General features: G+C 40.7%; 1 protein-coding gene across 2 annotated transcripts in view; it reads right to left on the reverse strand.

Moving 5' to 3' along the window:
- LOC131029612 (threonine--tRNA ligase, mitochondrial 1) overlaps positions 1 to 13056 on the reverse strand; it is a 174094-nt gene that overhangs the window by 118480 nt on the left and 42558 nt on the right. For both annotated transcript variants that reach the window (XM_057960168.2, XM_057960167.2), the window contains 2 exons: positions 403 to 477; positions 14 to 142 (listed from right to left, as the gene is read on the reverse strand). In XM_057960168.2, the coding sequence (XP_057816151.2) occupies positions 14 to 142; positions 403 to 477 (204 nt within the window). The remainder of the gene's footprint in view (positions 1 to 13; positions 143 to 402; positions 478 to 13056) is intronic.

Genomic DNA, 13056 nt, shown 5'->3' on the forward strand with positions numbered 1-13056 from the left:
CATATATAGTCACCTTTAAACAAGCAAAGGCCTTAACGTGAGATGTGTTTGGAATGTGTGGACCACGACAAAGGTCAATCAAAGGCCCGCACCTATAAACTGTAATAGTCTTATCCTCAGGCAATTCATTTATAATTTCAACCTGCATAATAATTGACAAACAAGATTAGCCAGTCAAAACTAAAAATGTGTTAACTTTTTCTATCAGATAGAAGTTCAGTAAACACTATCACATGGTATTGCCTTCCCATAGAGTATAGCACCAATAACTTCCATCTGATCAATAAATCTCCACAAAATAAGGAAAAATCATAAAACATTCATGCAATCCAGCTCCAGTTAGAAAAAAAAAACATGAAATATTAGGCTATCACGAATTTTACTGATGAACAGATAAATTGCCTTAAAAGAATTCTCAGCAAATATTTCAAGTGCCTGCTGCCTTGATACTTCAATCCGCTCAAAAGGCTGTTTCTCCTGAAAGCACAGAAGGTTACACCAAATGTTATCAATTCATAAGACAGGATACAGAGAAGCAAGACACAGATTGCACTGGTCTAATAAGAAACTGGATTACCATCCAACCACTCAATTAATGCCATCGGGGTAATAAACATATATCTAATACCTAAGCAACAAATTAGCGGAATGATTAACAAAATTTATGACCAGATGAAGTATAGAGATTACATGACTAACAGAACTGAGGAAAGTAAATAATTGGTACAGTTTAAGATAAATGTAGGCAATTTCTAACAAATGTTGCATATAGAATGAGCATTACTTCTTGTTAATATAGAAATGACCATGAAACAATGTATACTTTAATTCATCATTATGTGTAACTAAATAAATGATATGTCAGTATGTTCTCTGCATTACCATACTAATCAGCTGGCTACAAAATAATATCATTCAATAGTAATCCTATATTTCTAAATATGATGCTTGTTTTGGTGGGTCTAGAAGTGTACTTCATGGTGTCAGAAGGACACTAAAGCACCCTACATATTGTTTACGGAAGGAGTATCCTAGGATTTAAAAACTTTGTATCCCATATCACATTCATGTGACTTCACTGACATAATAATGAGGCAACTTGTAGAAAACAGAAAGGTTAGATACTTCTCCTGATATTTTCCAGTCCCTTTTTTACAATAAAACTGGATTTTTTATTTCATAAGCTGTCTCTGTGTGACTCCTTAGTAGACATTGAGTTTTTAATTTTCTGAGTACCATTTTCTCTAATGGATATCAAATCTAATGAGAATTAAAATATCTGAGTCCTCCTTTTAGGCTTGCTGCTGAAGGAGGTAATTTTACATGCTTTTAGATATGTTTCTCGTTGCTGTCTTATTATTCCTTTATTTTATCTTCATTGATTTCTGAACACATTCTTTTTATGTTGGAGTGATGTCTGTATGAATAAGTTCAGCATCAACAATACTAGTTTCTATTTAACTTCAAGATAACTCGTTTCATGTATCATAACCATAAATATCAAGCCATTGTACAGCTCTATGCAAACTTCTGAATCTTTAAACCACTCAATTATCTTAAATTTCTTCAAATATCATCACATTTCTAAACAAATTAACCTTTCCGATACAGACTGCATGCATGTCTTCCTGTTAGAGCGAACATGACTTGATGCAAAAGGTTCAGAGATCATACATCAAGTATAAAATACTTTTCTGATTGTTTAGTTAAGCAAGGGATATAACAACTTGGTTAATTTTGATCAGATTTGTAGATAAGTGTAGATATAAATTTTTTTCTAATTTAACTTAAAATGATTTCCAAAAGATCAATGTTAAAGTACTGATTAATATCAGTATTTAAGACAGCTATGTATTAATTAATATCAATACGGATATGTATGGACTATATATATATATCTTTACTGCTATATTCAATTGCCTTATTTACTGCTATCTCTTGTTCGACAGCACAGATAGACAATCAACTCTAACTATGCCCTCACCAACAGTAGGAATCAGTGTCGACTATTCCCCTTACAGACTGCAGACAATTATAATATCGCTGTTATATTTGCCGACTCTTCTCTATACTACTTTATATCAACTTGTTCCATTTTTTTATTCAGTAATATATCGTTTCAAAATGAATGTATATAAGTATAAGAGCCACGAGGGAGACACGACTCTTCACCAAGAGCCCGATGACTATAAACAAATTCATTATAGTAATCGGAAACAACTAAACCGATACAACAGTGATCAGGTTATATAAAACTAAACCGATAGACAATATTAATCAGTATATATAAATAAGCCGATATACAATGGTAATCGGAATATCTATCTGACCCAATATACAATGGTAATAGGAATATCTATCTAACCCGATATACAATAGTTTGGTCTGTATAATTAACAGCAGTAATATTAACTAATATTAACTTAATGATATGATCGATAGAATTAGTTTAGGTGAAATCAATAATAACAAGAATCAATCTTGTAACACCAATTGATAATCGAACTGATCATACTACTTGACAAATGAATCGACATGAATGAAAAAAGATGGAAGTATAGGTATAAAAGAAATCTGAATAGTTTAATAAGATTAATTGATTGATCAAATGTGTAAGGCCGATAGGCCACTTACACATTTGATCTACAAAGTCGGTATTTAGGATTCCGACTGAAGCTACATCTTCAACACTCCCTCTTAGCTAGGGAAGAATCCTTCTTATCCTTACATCACTCCATTGTGATGATTTACCACAACAGCTACATCTATATGTGGAAGAGAAAAATATCACCTCACTGTGATATCAAGTATTATGGCATATCCACGGATATCACTTCACATGATATCCACCATAGATATCTCCTTATGTAATATCCACCATTATGGCTTATCCACAGATATCACTTCACATGATATCCACCATTATGGCATATACATAGATATTACCTCTCGAGATATCAACCATTATGACATATCCATAGATATCACATCACATGATATCCATCATAATGGTTTATCCCAAAGATGAAAAACTCTTAATCGGCAATAAATCTTTTGGCCGAAAAAATTTTAAAAATCGGCAAATTTATTTAACATTTGAAAATATATAATTTCTTAAAATATTCTAATATATATTTAATATACACGTTATACATTTATCATTGACTTAAGCATACATCTAATGTGACATATGTTTGTGCATCTATCCTCATAATACATTTAATATATTTATTTCTTAAAATTTAGTATACACGTTATACATATATCAAAAACAAGTATATTTATATTTTAATAATGTTAAAATATATATAAATCTAAGAAAATATAATATATTAAATTTATATTTATACATTAGACTTTGTTTTGGATAAAACATATATAATTGTCTTACCCAAAATAAAACACTGCACAACTAAATAGTATAATGATTTATAACTCAAAAAAATGGCAATCAAGTCCACATTGGTATATTGTGAGAAAGATTGCTGAAACGCGAAATGGAAAATCTGCAACCTATTTCGTGCTCACCTGTGCCTATCTTTCCTGACGTCGCAATGAAAAAGGCTGAAAAAAACAATAAAAACCCTTGTTCATTTATTTGCATTCAAGATGATTTTTTCTAGTTTGAATTGCACGATTAAGCGATATTTAGGGCCAAATATCAAAGATATATCCAATACATGGCAAATCGCTTTTTTTTTTAATTGGTTTTCCATCAGACGTGATATTTTAATTTTTAATCGCGATTTCATCGCCTTTTTTTTCGCCGATAGTCCACAAGTTTTGGGGAAAAATCGTGCACGATTTTAAAGCCGATTAAATCGGCAAGCCATTTACCTCGCGATTAATCGCAATCTGGCCGATTTATCGCCAATATTTTCATCTATGGTTTATCCAACCAATATTGTAAGATCGTCAACTTACAATAATGTTGAAATGTACAAGTGTCCATCATTGTGAGATCGTCACCTCACAATGATATTCACCATGGTTCATTAGAGGGTAAACACACAAGTACATGAAAATCATCACGGATTCTCTCACGTGATGTTGTCATGGAGTCACACACACAACATTCACCATGAACCATATTCAAGGGTGAGATAAGGTTTTCACCTTAGATATTTCTCAAAGAAATTGCATTAACAAGAGTTTACACTTTAAACATCTTATAAACAGAAGAATACATTGGTGCAATAAACAATATAAACAAATCAATGATGTTGAGACTCAATCTCAGCTAGAGCTACATTTTCCACCATATCAAGCTTACCTCGAAAGTACACAAACTTTGTTCTGGAGAGAGGCTTGGTGAGAATGTTTGTCGTTTGTTCATCAGTACTAATGTATCTAAATTGAATAGCATTCATTTCCACTTGATTTTCACATGCCTTGACCTTTCATGCAATATAAGGTTGGAGTCTGCATCACTCTTGGTGTATTCCAAGCTCACCAAGTATTCATCTATCCAGAAATATGATGACCTAGGAGTCAGCATAAAGGCCTTCCAGTCTATATACATGGGACTCCATCCCATGAATCATAGTCCTTTGACTGATCACTAGAGAAACCATCTTGACATGGTCCACTCACTCTCAATCAATATGATCAAGATCCTCGGATATCAATCGATGCACATCTTCTTAGCTGCTCCCTCTGTCACAATAGTATACGAACAAGATCACCTTGCAATATGCTCTCTCTCACTGGGAGAGCCCTCTTGTCTCATCTTTGCTTTGTAACCCTAGATGCTATCATTACGTGCACAAATGCCTTGATAGCTTTCTCAAATGGACTGTTGCATTTCTGTAGGTAACTATTTGTTTTAGGGAAATGCAAAATCTCATAATCTCCACTAAAGTCCTCTACATATTCCTCCTAAATTTCAATCTCTTCATCACAGATAGAGCTTCAAAAATTAAAAAAATCCACGGGCTGTTATTCTAAGGTTGTCCTGTATTTAAGGGATAAGTATCTCATAGTAAATTGAAGAAATTTCAACACGAGATATCCAGATGCAGCTTGTCATAAACAGACATCTACTGACAATATTGATTCACAAATAACACGCATAATGTAATTGCATGAATTAATAACTACATATGAAATTCATTAACATTATTCAACCAACAAAAAAAAAAACTTTTCTCTTTCAAGTCAAAATATGAATCCTTTTGTGGAGGAGTTTCACCAACATCCGCAATGGAAGCTTGAGGCATAGTCCTAGTTGGACATTGCATTGCATAGTGACCATATTTGTCACATCTAAAGCATTGGATTTCTAAAATATCCTTCCTTCTTTTGAATGTAGGAGCATCATTGGATTCCTTATCTTTCTTCCTTTTGTAATGTCCTTTCTTACCTTTCATCTTTGAGGAGTGTGGGGCAAGAACATGAATATCTTCATTTATGGAGTTTTGGCCAACGCCTCTTATAGCCAATCTTGACTCTTCTTGAATGCAATCAATCTTTGATCGATCAAACTTAGGAATTTTTGATCTTGCGCTTATCCCTTGAATAAATGACTCCCATGAAGAGGGGAGACCATTGATTGCCAACATGGTCAACTCTTTACTCTCTATCGTGTGACCAATGGTAGAGAGTTGCTCTCTCAATTCTGTAATCCTCATGAGGTATGAGGTGATGGATTTGCCTTTTGTCATTTTGACATGGTGAAGTTGTTGCTTTAGTGCAAGAGCCCAGCTTGTGTTGTTTATCTCAAACATTTTCTCTAATGCTTTGAACATGTCACATGTTGTCTCCAACTTGGAGATGATTGGCACAATGTGATCTTTCACACAGTCAACCAAAATTTTCATTGCTTTGTTGTTCTTTCTCTTCCATTGAAGTTTCTCGTCCATTTCCTTTGGTTCCGGTACCGCATCCTTCATGAATTCATCTAATTCGTTTTCCCCCAAGGCAAGCATAATTTTAAACTTCCAAGACAGGAAGTTTAATGCACCCTCAAGTCAGCCTTCAACTCTGATTTTGTTCACCATTTTGAAATTTGGTAGACGAAATTGATCTTGAGGACAAAGTTGTTAAGTTTATTTAAATTATGTGATCAAGAGGCTAGAACATATGAAGATATAGTCTGATATTTACTTCGAACTGCAGTAGTGTGAATGGAACGGAAGCACAACACTTATTAATTTCGGTATTGTCCTCCTCCCATTGTATGCATGTTATATATATGAATGAGAGGGTACATAGAGAAGATGTTAGCGGCATTATTGTACACAAACATAAGACTAGTTAATTATGTGTAATTGTTTTGGTTAGTTGGCAACCGAGGGGTGGTCGTTGCGGTGCGATAGTGGGCGCTCGCACCCCCTCGGTATCTTTATATACTTCCGAATGTAACTTGTAACAAGGGAACAATTAGGAATGGAATAACATCTCATATATTGCATCTGATATCTATGGCATTATTATTCTGCGTTATCTGTGTACTTTAAGTTATTCACCCGAGAAGGCAAACATTTGGCGCCATTGCCTAGACGTAATCGGGAACAGAAGACGCGGATGGCACACGGACACGATGGGCCTACCTGTCGGTGAGATTAACCCAGAGGCCGACGACACGCAAACGGAACAATCATCGTGGGACACAGAGCGTGATGGCAAGAGGCGAAGGGGAAATTGAACCTTGTAATAATCCCGACACAATGTTGAGATAAATTGTGGCCGAAAGGAAAAATAATAAAAGTTTTTTTTTGTACATGGCGTGTGCTTGCTATGTACGGAAGTGATTTATGCCGAATATATTAAATAAAGATAAAAATAAAAAAGCAAAAACGAACGAGTGGGAGGCCGCACAGAGGGCCTTGATTCTGGAGCAGCAAGTAGAACGTAGACGAAGGCTGAGGCAACTTGCCGAAGGACGACCTGCCGAAGGGTGGCCCGAGGGGAACCAAGGAGGTGTCACTGAGGGTGCAGAAGCCGACAGAAATTTCTACGCGTCGCCAGAACACCGTAGGGTGCAGAGCCATGAAGAGTTTCTAGAGGAAACAAGGTTAAGGAGAGATCTAGTCGAAGAGACTCGGGATTGGTTCAGAAACTTATCCCTTACACCACAAAGTGAGGATCACCAAAGGGAGCCAGGAGTGGGCGCGGGTGACAACGAAGGGGAGGATAACCGTACGATAGGTGCCACACTTGGCAGGCAAAACACCGTACCTCCAGTCACCCACGCAGGACACACCACCGATACCGGAGGAACCGGAGGGAGCGGCGTAGGGGCACAGACACAGCCACAGCCACCTCCAGGAAGACGACCCCCATCGATGGGGAGTAAACAGAAACTGTCGAAGTTCAATGGCGACGGGAAGGAAGATCCCGTCCACCATTGTCGAACGTGCGAAACCATATGGTCAGAAAACGGTGTTACCAATCAAGATGAATGGGTAACACAATTCCCAACAACCTTGAGAGGAGTGGCCATAGACTGGTACTCAGATATGGACAAGGCCAAAGTCGGCACATGGCCCGACCTGAAGAAGGAGTTTGGGATAGAGTTCCGCCTCCTGAGAGATGACAACGAAGTAGTCGCTGAGATCTATGGAACGAAGCAAAACAAGAACGAAACTGTCCGAGCCTATAGTCGGCAGCTGAAGGAACTATTGGGAAGAATGGAGAGTCAACCAGCAGATGGGTTGAAAAAGTGATGGTTCGTGTTGGGACTAAAGCATTCCCTCCGAAAGAAGATGAAAATCGTTCCACCTACATCGTACGAGGTACGAAGACGCATACAAGAGAGCGATGGATCTCAAGAGCGAGACCAAGACATCAAAGAAAAAGAAGAAGGATAGCTCGTCCGAGGAGGATGACTCGTCACAGGAAAGCAGCAGCGACAGCGAGGCTGGCAAACGGGTGCAAGCGCTCCAGAAAGACATGGAGCGAATGAGGAGGGAGTTCAAAACAATGAGAAGCACCGGTCGGACTGAAGGGGACATATGGTGCACTGAGTGCAAAGAGGAGGGGCATACAAAGGGCACTTGCCCGAAGAAAGCATTCTGCAAGATTTGCCAAGTGATGGGACACTCCACCAAGGAGTGCCCATACAACATGAAAACCCGAAGTACACAAATGAACCAGGTGTTGTTCACAGAGCAGGCCACGACATCCGCACCAGCGAGTACGAGCCAACAAACTAACACAACGGCATCATCTGGAGGATACCGAGATAACAGACGCAACGGCGGAAGAAACAACAGCAATAACAATAACAGAAACCAGATCCAGTATGATGCCAAGGGCCGGCCAATGATCCAGTGTAGGGCCTGCAATCAGTGGGGACACTTCACCCACGATTGCACAAAGGAAGCCAACCCTCAGCACCTCTGCCGATGGTGCGGGCCAGGCGACCATGAGGATGCAAATTGCCCGAAACCTGGTGTAAACCTCCTAAACATAGAACCCACGAAAGCAAAAGTGTTGGCAATCACAAGGGCGCAGGCCAAACAAGGTGCATACCCAAATCCCCACACAGAGACAGCGAGAGTGCGGGAAGCAAGAGATGAGATCACAAAGGAAATAGCCGCACAAGGACAGAACAGCCACCAGACCTCAAATCCGCCACGAACGAGGGGAGAAGAGGAAATCTTACGGCAAATATTGCAGATGGAGGTACCCGTGAGAATTCAAGACCTCCTGGAGACCATGCCGCAGTTAAAAACGGCTATCTTAAACTCTGTACCCTCACAGGTGAAAATGAGGGAGGTCGTGAGCCCCACAGTCGACCCTGCATTAAGGAAGGTCCTAAGCCCCACCGTCGACCCCATGTTGTTGGTAGTCAACAGCAGACGCCAACCGGCAGTGGTAGAAATGGGCATACTGAGGACTACCTTGACAGACACTATTGTGGACAAAGGGTCAAGAGTAAATGTGCTCCCAGAAGCCACATGGAAAAAACTGGGAAAGCCTACGTTGTGGCCCCCCACGTTCAACCTACTAGGGGCAGATCAACATGGGATTAAACCCCTTGGTACCCTCATGGGCCAGCAAGTGATGATTGGCACGCAGCCATTCATACTGGATTTCGTAGTAATTCCCCTGAAGCAGAAAGGGTATGACTCCATTCTCGGGCGTGGGTGGCTCATTGCAACAAAAGCAAACCATAACTGGAAGCGGAATACTCTTTCCTTGGAAAAGGTGGGGAGGAAGTACGTGATCGATCTCCGTATGCAGATGGTGAGTGAGGAGTTGGCATCCTCCTCCGACTCGGAATTGGAGGGAGACCAGTTGGGGGAGGGCGGAGACGGACGCTACATTGAGCCTAGTGATGAAGGGGTGTTACAACTGGAGGCATGCTCAGGGGACGACGGGGACTCCTTGAATGGCCTCTTCCATTGGCAAATGGGAGATTATGAAATATTTACACCCTCATGCATTGTATTGAGCACCGAGGAAGAACCAGATATATTTCCCCCAAAATATGGCAAGTACAAGGAAGGGGAAGCCTCGGTGAACGAGACACCGGCACACCAATTCTCGAAGGGGGAGCCCATTAAATACCAGGAAGCCAATTTAAAGGAGACAAACCTCGGGGGGATGAGTGACCCCAAGATCATCCTTGTCGGAGATAACTGGAACCCAGTGCTGAAGGCCGCAACCTTCAAAATCTTTATTATTCTTCTTCTTCTTATGTATGGGAAGGAGACCGTGGTCCCTGTAGAATTTGTGGTTCTAGGTCTTTGAATGGCCATTGAAAATAGACTTGCCACCAACGGATCCAAATTGAAACCCTACCACGCGAAGTGCGCAGGGGACCCGAGAGGCCGGAAGGACACCCGAGAGGCCGGAGGGGGACCCGACAGGATGGAAGGGGACTCGAGAGGCCGGGCAGGCGACTTGAGAGGCACGGGACCAACGCGGGAGACTCTTGGGCGAGGAAAACCGAGAAGGATGAAGGGCGATCCCAGAGACAGGGGACCCGAGCCGACGACTCTCTAGACAACTAAATTAGGAAATTAGAATTAAAAAATTAAAAAAAAACACCGTACGGCTGGAAAAAAAATTAAAAAGAAAAAGAAAAAAAAAGGGAAGAAAGCCAAGGTGGAACCACCGTACGGTGGCAACACCAGCAGTGGGACCACCGTGCGGTGGCAACACCGGCGGTGGGACCACCGTGCGGTGGCAACATCGGCGGCGGGACCACCGGCAGTGGAACCACCATACGGTAGCAACACCGACGGTGGGACCATCGTGCGGTGGCAACACCGACGGTGGGACCATCGTGCGGTGGCAACACCGACAGTGGGACCACCGGCGGTGGCACCACCGTGCGGTGTAAACCACCGTTGCCGCAAGGAATAAAGGCGCGGAGCACGGACGGAGACATAAAACACAAACATAAACGTAGCACCGCACAAACAAACACAGTCGTACGGTAGAGGGGTGTTGACCGCATGGGAAGGTGGTCGTAAGATTGGAGGTGCCAGTGCTGATGTTGACCGTACGGGGGGGGTTGTATGGCCGAGGTGCCATCGGGGACATTACAGTGGATTAAAAAAAAACGACGACGACTAGATTGAAAAATCATTCAATGACATCTGGCGCCAGGACGCTGAAAATATTAGAGTGGATAAGAAGGGTTTTGACATTTTTAAATATCACAGAAATGATGCGCGCCACAAAAATGATGAGCGCACTTGGGGCGCTGCCCCCGAACCCCGCGAGGGGCGCTGCCCCTCGACCCAGCGGCACTGCCCCCAGACCCCAGTTTATTTTTGAGCTAAAGTACACTTGTTGGAGTTGGGCGAAGGGCATTAGAGATGTCACGGTAAGTGTTGTGGTTGTCCATACTGTGAGAAAGAAGCCTGCAGCTAAGCATTGGCGGGGAAGCCATAAGCCGTAGAGGGAGACAGATTTGGAGGTTGGGAACAAACAGAGTTTGAGGGAAGCCATCGCAGGTCCGCGCAGTTGTATGACACCAGGGAGTTATTCAGTTCAATTATTAGCCTTTGGGGAGTGTGATGGAGGATTTGAGGTGTCTCCTAGCCTTTGTGCCAGCGGGTTGTGGCCACCTCCAGGCAGAAATGGTACGCTTTGAGGAACTTGGAGTAGGTCTCGACTGGACGTGAGGTTGCCTTGGTGGATGCAAAGAGGGCTCGGGAAGAGCTGACCACCAGGTTGGAGGCAGTACTAGCGTGAGACTTAGCTCAGCGTACCCAGGAGTTGGATGTCGAGAGGGCAACGTCGGTGGCTATCGAGGACAAATTGGCTAGGGAGACAATGTCATTTGAGTAGCAGTTGGTGGAGGCTGAGACTGAAAAGCATGTTTTGCAGACAAGTTTGGTTTAGGCACGGGAGGATTGTGATGTCAAAGGAAGCACTAATGGTGAAATCCGCACTTGAGCATAGGATGGTAGCAGAAAAGGGTTTTCAAGCGAGGACACAGCAGGTGTATAAGTTCCGGGCTCGACTGTCGTCAGCAGTTTTGTTTAATGTCATCTCTATTTTGTATTAAGTCGTCCGAAGACGACTTCTTTTCTTTTGGGGGGGATGATGTTAGCGGCATTATTGTACACAAACATAAGACTAGTTAATTATGTGTAATTGTTTTGGTTAGTTGGCAACCGAGGGGTGGTCGTTGCGGTGCGACGGTTGGCGCTCGCACCCCCTCGGTATCTTTATATACTTCCGAATGTAACTTGTAACGGGGGAACAATTAGGAATGGAATAACATCTCATATATTGCATCTGATATCTATGGCATTATTATTCTGTGTTATCTGTGTACTTTAAGTTATTCACCCGAGAGGGCAAACAAAAGAGATATGTCTTCCCACGTGGGAAGACACATCTCTTCCTACGTACCACTCATCATATCACCGCACGTTAACAAACATATTATTTGCTTGACTGATCGCGATTTATGATAAATCGTTTAACCCAGCCCGATAACAAGCAGGGGTGTGACCGGTGGCAACTACCCTCATTCAATATTTATCATTGTTTATTGTTAACGTGAATATGTTAACATGTAATTAATTCATGCATCGGAAATAGTACGACTGACGATACAAGAATTAACAAATACTGGAGGATAACCCTGCTTCTATGAATCTGATCTGATCTTCCCTTAAACCAGCTGTGATACCATGTTAATTTTGATCAGATTTGTAGATAAGTGTAGATATAATATTTTGTCTAATTTAACTTAGAATGATTTCCAAAAGATCAATGTTCAAGTACTGATTAATATCAGTATTTAAGACGGCTATGTATTGATTAATATCAATACTGATATGTATGGACTATATATATATATCTTTACTGCTATATTCAATTGCCTTTATTTACTGCTATCTCTTGTTCGACAGCACAGATAGACAATCAACTCTAACTATGCCCTCACCAACAGTAGGAATCAGTGTCGACTATTCCCTAGTTGACTACCTTACAGACTGCAGACAATTATAATATAGCTGTTATATTTGCCGACTCTCCTCTATACTTTATATCAACTTGTTCCTTTTTTATTCAGTAATATATCGTTTCAAAATGAATGTATATAAGTATAAGAGCCACGAGGGAGACACAACTCTTCACCAAGAGCCTGATGACTATACACAAATTCATTATAGTAACATAACTAAACCAATACAACAGTGATCGGATTATATAAAACTAAACCGATACAACAGTGATTGGGTTATATAAAACTAAACCAATAGACAATATTAATCGGTATATATAAATAAGCAAATATACAATGGTAATTGGAATATCTATCTGACCCGATATACAATGGTAATCGGAATACCTATCTGACCCGATATACAATAGTTTGGTCCGTATAATTAACAGCAGTAATATTAACTAATATTAACTTAATGATATGATCGATAGAATCAGTTTAGGTGAAATCAATAATAACAAGAATCAATCTTGTAACACAAATTGATAATCGAACTGATCATCTACTTGACAAATGAATCGACATGAATGAAATACGATGAAGTATAGTTATAAAAGAAATCTGAATAGTTTAATAAGATTAATTGATTGATCAAATGTGTAAGGCCGATAGGCCACTTACACATTTGATCT

Source organism: Cryptomeria japonica, chromosome 3 (genome assembly GCF_030272615.1).
Source record: "Cryptomeria japonica chromosome 3, Sugi_1.0, whole genome shotgun sequence".
In the NCBI taxonomy this organism is placed as follows: domain Eukaryota; kingdom Viridiplantae; phylum Streptophyta; class Pinopsida; order Cupressales; family Cupressaceae; genus Cryptomeria; species Cryptomeria japonica.